Raw genomic sequence first — 12,489 nt, forward strand, 5'->3', positions numbered from 1 at the left:
TATATGCTGAGGCAGAACACTGTTACCTTCCCACTGAAGTAGTATCTATTTATCCACTGGCATTTGCATGTTTTTGAACTGCTAGGTTGGCAGGAGTAGGAGCAAGTAACAGGAGCTCACCCAGTTGTGCAGTGATTGAATCTTAAACCTGGGCATTTAGCTTTCCAGCTGACAAGCTCAGGATCTTTAACCATTGAGCCACTGCACCCCCTTTCAGCAATTAATATATCTAATAGCATAAAGATTCATGGACATGAAGGCTGGGATCATAAAATGCAGTGAATTGCAGATGACCCAATTTCATTTTGCCCTAATTGGGGTATTGTATATGTATGTTGACTGAATTTGATAAACCATATGAATTTTGATGAACAAAGGATGTTCAGTTACCTATGGTTTATGTCTGATCCATCTAAAATATGTATTTCGTACATTATAGTCAGCACCCACTTTAATTCATGTTGCCAGAGGGAATAATTCACCATTTTTTTTGGCAAAATAAATTTTGCATAGGGGTACATTGAGATGAATCTCTTGGGAGAGGGAGCAGATAACTCATTGATAAGAGAAAAGGAACAATTACAGCTGAAAACTACCAACTTCTTTTGCTGTGTCAGTCACAGGAAGACTCTGAAAAGACTCATGTTTGAGATGAAGATCTACCTGTCTCCTCCCTTCCCCTACCCAGTGATGGTGAACCTTTTAGAGACCAAGTGCCCAAACTGCAACCCAAAACCCACTTACTATGTATCGTCGGGTGCTGGGTGGGCATGGCCCATTCAGTGGGCGTGGCTACAGTGGTAATGGCAGATTGGGTGGGACTAAAAAGTTCAATCAATTTCAACTTTGCAAGATCTTTTTTTTTCCCGTGAGAAGTTAAAATTGATTGATTGATTGAACCTTTTTTTTTGCACACGGTGGCAGAGGCCTAAAGTGAAAAGGTTTTATAAAACCCAGCTGATGGCCTAGGACTGGGGCGATGGCGCGTGCGCCCACAGAGAGGGCTCTGCGTGCCACCTGTGGCATGCGTGCCATAGGTTCGCCACGATAGCCCTATTCCCTGATATCCTTCTTAACCATCCTAACAAACTTTCCTGTGTTTCATTGCAGTTAGGGACTAAAGAAGGTTATCTAACAAAGCAAGGCAAAATAGTTAAGGTAAGCAATCTAAAAGTTGTTCTATTGTTTTTTTCCCCCTTACACATTAAAAACCATCCTGTTAAACATGCTAAGGAGCAGTGCTTGAAAATTACATTGGAAATGCATGAGCAAAATAAGATCTGGAATACATATATAATATATCCAAGAATCGCTGTCTTCTTAAGGAACTTATTTTTCCTTAGCATAGCAGCCTCTAGCCTCATGTTGGACTATTACCCCTATAATTTCCTGCTATGATGGGAGTTATAGTTGAATGCTCCTGGGGGATATTATCTTAGTGAAAGCTGTATGAAGCAGAGAACCATATGAAGCTGCCTTTGGTGGCTCATTTTGAAAAGGCAGCAAATGGTATATTTATTTAAAAATGCATTTTTTTCTTCCTATAGAGCAGAGAGGTGCTTCTTGAACTTTCACCTTAAGTGCTGAAAAACCCAGATTTCAGCAAGAGTGTGCTGCCCCCCTTTTTTATGTGCATTATGTCTATGGATGCCACCTTGAGTTTTTTGAGCAGTATTTCTGCCAAAAATCTGTTGGCTGTTTCACATATTCCTCTCTCGGTACCATTTTTAGAATTGTCTCTTCATTTCCCAGTTCTCTCACAATTTTTTTTTAAAAAAATGTTTTATTGATTTTTTTACAATAACAATCCTTACTGTACAGCATGTTGTCTTGGTTCATATTTTTTTTCCAAAAAAAATACACTAGTAGTTAATTAACAGTCAATAATAATTAATTTTTATACTTCCATAATTAGTATATTGATGAATAGTATATTTCTTTGATATTCTCTTCTCCTAATAGTATTCTCCTTCTTCAGCCTTAAACAAGTATTTTTAATATTTTCAATGCATAAATGATTAAAAATGAACATTTTCTTTCATGCTTGTACCAACAATAAAAGCGTCCATATGTGACATTTTTTCTTATCTTGTGTTATTTTTATAAAAATCAACTTATTGGTTCACCATATATCCTATTTTCATAAATCTTTAAGCTTAATTTCTCCTTAATATTCAAACAATTCTTATCAATCACAATTTTCTCAGTATTTAACATCTAAATATCCAAATTTTCCATTTTAATACACCATCCCAATGTTTTCATATTTTATATTTTATAAAAATACTATACTGCTTATCCATCTTATGACATCTACCTATAACATCTTTTCTGATCAGTTTATATTTCACTTATATTTGTAAAAGTTAATTTGTTAAATCACTATTTATCCTTTTTTTTCAAAGTTCTTATTTAAGCTTAATCCCCCCCCCCCGATTCTCTTACAATTGTCCCTTTCTGAATCAGATGTGGCCACCTTACTTTTCCTGATTTCAGACTGAGATCACAGCATAGACCCTGAAAACCTCTCTAAGCAGTGTTTCTCAACCTTGGCAACTTTAAACTCTGTGGACTTTAGCTCCCAGAATCCCTAGCCAGCATGCAGGACATACAGATATGGGCTTTATCAAGCCATAGGCACACATATTCATAGTAAGAGGGGGAAAAAAGAATTTTGTTTTGAATGGCTGAGTTACGTGACTACAAATAGTTGTTATAATTAGTGCTTAATTTTAGATCCAGCTATCTATCAAATTTAGAGTTATGGTATATTCAATGTATTGGCTGAATTGACTTTTGAATATTCTCAAATCAGAGAAACAAGTAGCCAATCTCAGCCTTTTTCCAGGCTCTTTATGAGTTTACTGGCAAGACTACCCTTAAAGTTTCTCTAATCTCCAATCTCATGTGGGCTGTGTATGGCCTCAATCTCACTTCTCCTTTTTCATGTAGATTCATCTGTTGTCTTTTCCTGTTCACATCTCATGTTATGTAGGAGGTTGCAACAGCCTCTTCTTTTTCACTTACTAAATCTGTCTTACTTCTAGAATCTTCTTCTGAGCCATCCTACCATTGCATTTCCTTATTTTCCAGTGCCACCTAAACCTCATCTGAAGTAGCCTTCTCCAACCTGGTACATTCCAAATGTCTTTAGCACCTGAAATGTTGCAGTTTAGGGAAGGCTACTCTGTGGTATCTCCGAGTCTCATTTAACTGTTTCTTTCTTATTTTGTTGATACAAGCTGCATTTCCTGTCCACCTACACTCATTGAGTATGGCTCCTAGAATAGAATGAGAGATGCTATGTGTGTTCGATACAGGTAATCTTCAAGTTACAACTATTTGTTTAGTGACCATTTGAGTTTCCAACAGCACTTGGAAAAGTGATTTGTGACTTTTTTCACACTTACAATGGTTGCAACACCTCATGGTCCTGTGATCAAAATTCGGATGCTTGGCAACTGATTCATTTTTATGACGGTTGCAGTGTCCTGGGGTCATGTGATCACCTTTTGCAAACTTCTGACAAGCAAAGTCAATGGGGAAGCCAGATTCACTTGAGAACTGCAGTGATTCACTTAACAACTGTGGCAAGAAATGAACAATGGGACAAAACTCACTTAACAAGTGTCTCACTTAGCAACAGAAATGTTGGGCTCAATTATAGTCACAAGTCAGGGACTACCTGTATCATGGTGAGAAAGGGAAGAAAGAGAAGATTTTTTCTAGTACATGTTGCTCTTTTTGTGTTGAATTTCTTTCAATTTCCCTTTTATTCTTTTAGAACTGGAAAACTAGGTGGTTTACATTGCATAGAAATGAGCTGAAATACTACAAAGATCAAACGGTGAGTTGTGTTTTACTTTGTTTGCTCATGAGAGCTAACACAAAGGAATCAACTGGGTACTGGAAATACTCTTCGTCCCATGTTTCCAGAATAGCTATTGTGAAACTGAGTGCCAGGCAACATGGACTTTGTACTCACTGGCATTTTTATTCCATGGTGTCAGTTCAGTTAGTGGGCTACACTTACATGCCACCTTTCTTCCATCAATGACTGTACTTCCTTTACAGCAGAGTAAAGAAATGCAGACTGCACATTCCTCCCTTGTCCCAAATTCTCCCCTGAAATTTAGTGGCAAAAATTATTTTCGGTGCTGTAATTATGCATTTTGGACACCAAAATAGTTTTCTTAAGTGTCTTCAAGGTTTAATAATATTTGCTACGTACACTTCAACTCTGCAAAATGGGGCTGCCCTAGCCCCACTGGTATCACCCCAACAGTTGATGTGATACAGATCCTACGGGCATTGGAGGCCAATAAGAACTTTTAAAGTATGGCCCAAAAATGTGGGCTGCCCTTCCTTTACAGAAATGTACTCACAAGAGGCCTAAAGCTATAGCAGGATAAGCTACATTCATTACTATTGGAGGAGAAAGCAAATCCACCTATGTTGGATTTATTTTTCTAGGGTTTTCTTTTTCCTTCCAGTTGTACTAAGTCAGGGGTAGGCAACCTTGGCTCTTCTATGACTCGTGGACTTCAACTCCCAGAATTCCTGAGCCAGCACAGCTGGCTGAGGAATTCTGGGAGTTGAAGTCCACGAGTCATAAAAGAGCCAAGGTTGCCTACCCCTGTACTAAGTCTTTTGCAATGTATTAAATCAAACTTGCTAGTGAGCAACTCATAGCAGCTGAGCTGTAGGCAGTCCTGGTTGCTTTCTAGCAGCATCCAGAAATATCATCTTGTTCATCCTGCAGTTCACACAGCTGTTTAAAATTGCTAGGCATCTACCAGATGAGGCCAAAAAGTGCATGTGATGCTATGAGTATACTGATCTTATCATCCTAAATTATGAAACTATGTAATTACAAAATTTGCATCCTTTTTACAATGAGATAATGATGCACAGAAGGGACGCGGTGGCTCAGTGGGTTAGGACGCTGAGCTTGTCGATCAGAAGGTCGGCAGTTTGGCGGGTCGAATCCCGAGTGCCGCGTAGCAGAGTGAGCACGTTACTCGTCCCAGCTTCTGCCAACCTAGCAGTTCGAAAGCACGTAAAAATGCAAGTAGAAAAATAGGGACCACTGCGGTGGGAAGGTAACAGCATTCCGTGCGCCTTTGGCGTCTAGTCATGCCGGCCACATGACCACGGAGACGTCTTCGGCTTTGAAACGGAGATGAGCACCGGCCCCTAGAGTCGGAAACGACTAGCATGCATGTGCGGGGGAACTTTTACCTTTACTTTAATGATGCACAGAACATATGACATTATTATTATTATCATTTATGGCCATATGATTATGTCCAAAATAACTAAACTAAATCAGTGGTAAATCAGGGATTTTCAGATTGTGTTCACAGTCCTTTAAAAAAAGAGGTGATTTGATTTTTTTTTAAACTACAAGATCAGTTTTATACACTACATTCCTTGTGAATTTTCCACTTCAGTGGAGGCATATCAGCCAACCTTTCTCCACACAAACTAAAGGGAAGTGTTTTCCTTTGAAAGCCTTCCATATCTATGGACATTGATTGATAACAATGACAACATAGATGATGTAAATACAGAAATACTGCAATTTGGGTACCACATACCCACAAGATGGCTGGCAAGGGAAGGGTTTGTGGGCCCAATTCACTGTCTATCCTACATTTTCCACTTTAAAGTTCAGCAAAATTTTGGAGAGATCCAGAGCTGCCCAAAATGAGCTTGGGAGGTATCTGCAGTCTAAATGGAAATTCTTTTCTGTGCAGTTTTTGTCTTGCTCAAGGAAAATTTGAGTGCATGTACATCCACACACTCCTAGACATCCATGTTGCCACTTGTAAAGAAACTATCTCTTGACAGTTTCAATTTAACAGAATTGAATCGATTCATTTTAGGCATACAGGGTTCATTAAAGTCAATAAGATAGCCACAACCATGTGACCAAAGCCCAACCCATTTTGTGTGTATTTGCAACTGATATCTGATTTTTTTTATTCCCCCACCCCCTCAGGAGCCCCCTTCCCCGTACAGCATAGGTTACACATAAGGCGATACTTCAGACTAGTGCAAGTGTATTTGTGGAGGATTACAGGACTAGATTTAACTTGCATATAATCAGGGGAAGCACCAAGAGCCAAGGGAACTGAAGGACAAACTGAAATTGCAAAATAGTCTTTGGCTTATTTACTGTTTTGTTTCTTACACGATGTCTGTGATGGGGCAAGGTGGGTAATCATTTTAAATAATTTTAAATAATAAATCAGAGCAATTGTTTCAAAAACAACATTTTTTCAAGTCCACAGAGCCAATCAGAGCACTGGATTTAACTGAATGCTCAGCAGTACAGTTTGACTATTCCCAAGAGAAAGTGAATTGCTTTTGGTAAGTTGACGTTTAAATACAACTTTGGGGTTTCCTAATGTATCCTTTCTTTCTTTAAAAGTTTCTCAGTGCTATTCTGCAGAAACCTTTTCTTCTTTTCCTCTTCACCCCACTGCTACCCAAATTGCTCTTATTTTTCATAAATTCAACTAAGACATTGTGCTGCTTTTCCTTGATTTGTCAATGTGCCATCAGAATTAATTGATTCCTGCTCTTCTTTTGTTCTTATTTTTTTGAACAGCTTTAGAAAATGGCTGTGCTTGAATTCCCAGAATTCTAGTTTAATTAGGAAAGAGCAGTTTACCCATGCATGCTATTTGATAGCTTAGCTTCTCTTGCATATATTTATTTTTATTTATTTTAATCCCATTTATATCCCGCCCTTCTCCGAAGACTCAGGGCGGCTTACAATTTTTTAAAGCACAAATCAATGTGCTTAGCAATAGCCTTCATTCTATGTATATGCCTGCTTATTAGGGCTTTCGCCCCCCCAAGCAGCATTATTACAAAGTCAGCTTATTGCCCCCAACAACCTGGGTCCTCATTTTACCTACCTCGGAAGGATATATGTTGCTTAAGACTGAAACAAAAAGCTGCGGTTTTAATCATCCTAACAAGGAAGGTCAATAGCAGTTTCCATAATTTACCTGGTCGTACTTGACCTTTGGAACACACTGGGTTGCGCCATACTTGTGTTTCAATTCAACCGAGTTAATCCTTTTCAATTCTATAAATCTAATTATAACAAAATATGCATTTAACTTACAGGTAATCCTCTATTAGCGAGCACAATTGTTACCAGCAACATTGTTTTAGCAAAGCAGTCTTTAAGTGAAACTGTAATAATTTTTATGATCTTACTTCAGCTTTTCTTTGCTGAAAGTTGTAAATGTGAGAATTGTTTGTAAAGTTATTTTTTCACCACCAATACGACTGCAAGGGGTCAACTTCCCTCCGCCCAGTACGTGCCCACAGAGAGGGCCTCCTCAGGGTGCCTCCGGTCAGGGAATGTCGACTGGCGGCCCCCAGGGGGAGGGCCTTCTCTGTGGGCGCTCCGGCATTATGGAACCAACTGCCGGTTGAGCTCCGGATGGCATCAGACCTCCGATCCTTCCGTCGCGGGTTGAAGACCCACTTATTTGAATTAGCTGGTCTGGCCTGATGGGGGAATATGGGTTTTTTAATTGATTTTTAGTATTTATTATTGTTGTTTTTAATCGGGCATTGGTTTAATTTCCTTTTAACTTTTGTATTGTTATTTATATATGCCCTGTGAACCGCCCTGAGTCCCTAGGGAGAAGGGCGGTATAGAAATCAAATAAAACTAAACTAAACTAAACTAAATGAGGCAGTCACTAAATGAGGATTACCTGTACTTTTTTTTAAAAAAAATTTAAAGCAACCATACCTTCAGGACATGCTTAATATGGTTTCTCCAGGTAGGAGCCCCTCCTCAAACACGTTGATTAGGCTTGATGAGAGTCGTAGTCTGGTAGGCCCTACATATGTCTGATTCACATTAAATGGATCACTTTGGATGCACCTTTAATGCTGATAAGTTTTTACCTGTTTTGTTTTTCAACCACTAATGCTATTATTCTTTTTTATCATAAGGCTTTAGTCAAATTTCAAGTATTTACCTCAATTACTTTATATTCCTATTAAGAAGAAAAGTAAAAATAATATTTTTAGCTTCACTTTCTTTGGGAAAATGGAGTATCAGTTTCGGATAGGATTATGGTTTCCTTACATTTGTGACACAGAATGTTTATAATTTTATATTTTACAGTTTAGTATTTCCAATGCGGACGTATTATCTGTATGCAAAGACTGGAGTAGAAGCAGATGAGTGGATTAAAATATTACAGTGGAAACTGGTAAGGAAATGCCCGTGATGATTTGATTAAAATTAAATGGGTAGCAATACAGTGGCATATAACAGTTCATGCTGGGAGTGCTGATTTCTTTAATTTAATCCTACAATGGGAGCCTTAGAAATACTGTATTTAAAAAGAGAAAATCACAACCCCCATATTCATGGACATTTATACATTCCTCACTACAAAAAGCCATAGGTTGCTTCTTTGCTTATACAGGTATTCCTTGACTTGCAACCATTCATTTAGTGACAATTTGAAGTTACAACAGCACTGAAAAAGTGACTTATGACTGCTTTTCACACTTGACTGTTGTAGCATTTCCCCATAGTCACATGATCAGAGTTTGGGTGCTTGGCATTCAGCATGTATTTATGATGGTTGTAGCCTGTTGGGGTCTTGGGATTATTATTTGCAACCTTCCTGGGGAGCACCTGACAATAAAGTCAATGAGAGAAGCCAGTTTCGCTTAATGACCGCATGATTCACTTACCTGCAGTGATTCAATTAACAATGGTAGAAAAAAAGGTCATAAAATGTGATTCACATTAAACGGAATATCACTTAACTACTGTTTTGCTTAGCAACAGAAGTTTTGGCTCAATTGTGGTTGTAAGTCGAGGACTATCTGCATTGGCTCCAGTTCAATCCTTTCTAACTCCAGATAACAAATAGATCTTAAGAGCAATAATATTCTATACAAACAATACCAAATTAGATCACTCAAGAATGTGACTTATATACGGTAGATTCCTATGTTCTTTTTCCAAAAGGAAATGAAACTGTATTAGTCATTAGGGCCCAATGCTTCTATACATGTCATAGAGCACATTCAATTTCACTTTTCTCTGTAGTGTGTCTTTGCAGTCTTCCTGAGCTTAGCTAGTGTAGGTGATTCAGTCATAATGAAACTCCCCTGTCCCCAAAGCTGTTATTTGGACTTTTAAGTTATCCTTTAATACTGCACAATGGTGCTCATTGTGGGTAATCACATGAATTAAAGCTTTTATTACGCAAGAAAAGGCTTTTAGTGAATGGGAAGGGTAGTATAGGTGAGGCATTTATTTGGATTAAATGCTGAATGGAGAATCTTAGCTCTAGAAAAAGCGAGTGATTTGCCTTTCTGGTAGGAATGAGAAAACAGGAGTGAGGCTAAATTTGCAGTTGGACAGTAGTTTAGTCAGAATGGTTTATTTGTTTGAAGCTACTCAAAATCAGCAAGGCTATGGGATGATCAAGGCAGAATAGTTGCTTTACATTTTCCAGGTAAAACATTTAAAATAGTCTAATAAAAAGCTCAAGCCACTTAGTGACTACTTTTAAAATAAAAAATTATGCATAGAATTGGTAAGAATTCACCAAGTTTAATGTTTCAATCTGAGAAATAAAAAAAAAGTTGTGAAATGCTCAACATTCCCCCACTCCCACATGCTGATATCTTTGTGTCTTATCAAACTATACTTTCATCTTTATTCAATCAATCCTGCTTAAAATATATAAAGTTGAGAAGTCCTCTCCATTATTGGCCCTGCTGCAGTGTTTATTTATTTTCATTTACTTTTTTAATAATCAGCTATAAAAAGGGCTCCCAGTGGCTTACATTTATAAGACAAATTTTTATTTATTTTTTATTTTTATTTTAATTCCATTTATATCCCGCCCTTCTCCGAAGACTCAGGGCGGCTTACAAGCTTAGCAGCAAATTGAATATTTGTTGCAACAGTAAGTCAGTAATATTAATAAATATCAATATAATACGAATGGAAAGCTGACTGCTTTTCAATCCAGAGATGCCCTTCTTAAGACTTGCATTTTCATTTTCATTTTCACTGTTTCCAGAAGGCCAGTGACAAGGAAGGGAGGCTATTCCCAAACTTGCTACCAAGGCTGTAAATTTCTGGGCAGCCAATTCAGCAACTGCAATATTGATATTGTGATCATGGTAACCTTATGCTAATATGAGACCCACTGCATTTTGAACAAATTATACTTTCAAATAGGTCTTGTGGGTGAGGTAGAGTTCTAATTATTGCTAATTGCCATATACTACAAGGGTGGGCAACAATGGCAATCTTATGACTTGTGGATTTCAACTCCCAGAATTCCTGAGCCAGCCAGAAATTCTAGAAGTTGAAATCCACAGGTTGTACAGTTGTCATAGTTGCCCACCCTGATAGACTACCTTTTATATACGATATATACTATAGTGAACTGATTAGAAATGATGGGAGATATAGTCTAGCAATATGCAGAGGATATCAGAAGCTCTTAAATTACATAGTATTTTAATTTACTTTAATTTATAAATTCATTTCAACAGCAAATATTTTCTCCTTTACATTTTTGCTCCTAGTCCCAGATAAGGAAAAAACGCCAGCATGATGCCTCACTCAGGCCATAGTAATTTCGGTTTCAAATCTAACTGCGCAGCAACCAACATCGGTTCATATTCATACTCCCTTCAGATTCATTATTCAGCGTTAAGAAGTGCTGCACCAGATCAGAGGTTTTTAAACTCTGCAGTTGCCGACTTGCTGATAAGCTATTTCTAGGAAATTCTTGAACACTGTTAAAGCAGAAGACGATTACCTTGGAAGACGGATATTCACCCATTCAACATTTCATTATTCTGGATACGCCCAGTGATTACTGGCATTCTGTATTTGCCTTTGCTGCCAGGTTTTCACTAGTTCTTTGTATGTAAGCAGTTTCAGTGAAAGTACTTAAGTTTCATAGCATGAACCTGAACTAGTTGTGTACCCACTCATCCCTGGCTGCCATTCTGTATGCTTCAAACCATTTGCACTGTGGTCTGTTAAGACACATTACCTGCAGTTTTTTTTTAAGTGGCTTTGATTGGTGTTAAGAATCTTGTTAACCCTTCTAAATCATTTTCTCAGAACCACTGCAGTTTGAATTCCCTGATGAGCAATCGTTATAATCTACTGCTAGGGGAACAAATTTCTATGGGCAAGGTATTTTTTTAACATTGGGAGTTACAGGTAGCCCTTGATTTACAACCATTCGTTTAGTGACCGGCCAAAGTTAAAACAGCACTGTAAAATGTGACTCATGACTGGTTTTCACACGATAGTTGCAGCATCGCCGTGTCACGCGATCAAAATTTGGGCACTTGGCAACTGGCATGTAATTATGCCCAAGGTCATGTGATCACCATTTGTAACCTTCCCAGCTAGCTTCTGACAAGCAAAGTCAATGGGGTAAGCCAGATTCATTTAACGACCACATGATGCACTTAATAGCTGCAGTGATTCACTTCACAACTATGGCAGAAATGGTGCAACTCATTTAACAACTGTTTTGCATTGCAACAGAAACGTTGTGCTCAATTGTGGTCATACATCGAGGACTAGCTGTATATTGTGACACATGAGATGCTACTTTAGAAGTCAGTTCCAGGTCTGAGAAGCTGTTAGCACTGTGCTTTCTAAAAGCTGCTTTCTGTGTCCATGGCCCTCATTCATTAATGGCTGTACTTTTGTCACCAATTACTGCTGCTTTAAATTTACTCCAAAGACTCAAAATGCCACAATGGCATTTGTCATTTTGTCAGTGCAAATAGATCTATGTAGCTGTTTTCTAAGACAAAAAGAAACTGCATTTGTGTCTCAAGACATATATAGATGGTAACAGCTACATTGTTTAAATATATTTACCCTATAGTAAAAATTGATATCTATTGGAAGCTTTATGCTGAATGCACATCTAATATATGTGTTCTGATCCTGGTTCAGCAATACATTTTCTGCAAATATTTAGCATACTTAAAGCATAAAGTCATGTGAGACTGTACCTCCTTTGCAAGATCGTAAGAGACCTGCAGAATCAAATCATAAATCTGCATAGCATTTTATTACCTCCAGTTGTCAGCTAATGTCTTTGGAATGATGAAATATTTTTTTCTGTTAGTGTATGCATTTGACAGACTATGATGTTCTATGCCAGAGTTCCCCAACGTTTCCAGCTCAGTGGACTGGGGGGGGAGGGGGAGAAGAAGGGATGGTTCTGTGCGAACGGCTAGCAAGCATGCGTGTGCATGCAGCTCCATCTGCATGAGTGGCATACATGTGCACCTGCTGCGCATGCAAAAAGGCCACGCGCACACGTGCTCACCCACTGCTCGTACAAGCAAGGATGCGTGTGTGCTCACCGGTTGTTTCCAGGGCCCAGTTGCAATCCCCACACGGTCCACTAGTGAGGACCCCTAAGTATGCCA

At 38.4% G+C, this 12,489-nt stretch overlaps 1 protein-coding gene across 1 annotated transcript in view; it reads left to right on the top strand.

Annotated features, from left to right (window-relative positions):
* DAPP1 (dual adaptor of phosphotyrosine and 3-phosphoinositides 1) overlaps positions 1-12,483 on the top strand; it is a 50,130-nt gene extending 37,647 nt beyond the window's left edge. Inside the window, exons 6-10 of the mRNA XM_081332769.1 lie at positions 1,111-1,158; positions 3,785-3,847; positions 6,290-6,375; positions 8,165-8,252; positions 10,606-12,483. Of these exons, the coding sequence (XP_081188895.1) occupies positions 1,111-1,158; positions 3,785-3,847; positions 6,290-6,375; positions 8,165-8,252; positions 10,606-10,653 (333 nt within the window). The 3' untranslated portion in view covers positions 10,654-12,483. The remainder of the gene's footprint in view (positions 1-1,110; positions 1,159-3,784; positions 3,848-6,289; positions 6,376-8,164; positions 8,253-10,605) is intronic.
* Positions 12,484-12,489: the final 6 nt, after the last annotated feature.

The sequence above is a fragment of the Vipera berus genome (genome assembly GCF_964194415.1).
Source record: "Vipera berus genome assembly, chromosome: 7".
In the NCBI taxonomy this organism is placed as follows: Eukaryota; Metazoa; Chordata; class Lepidosauria; order Squamata; family Viperidae; genus Vipera; species Vipera berus.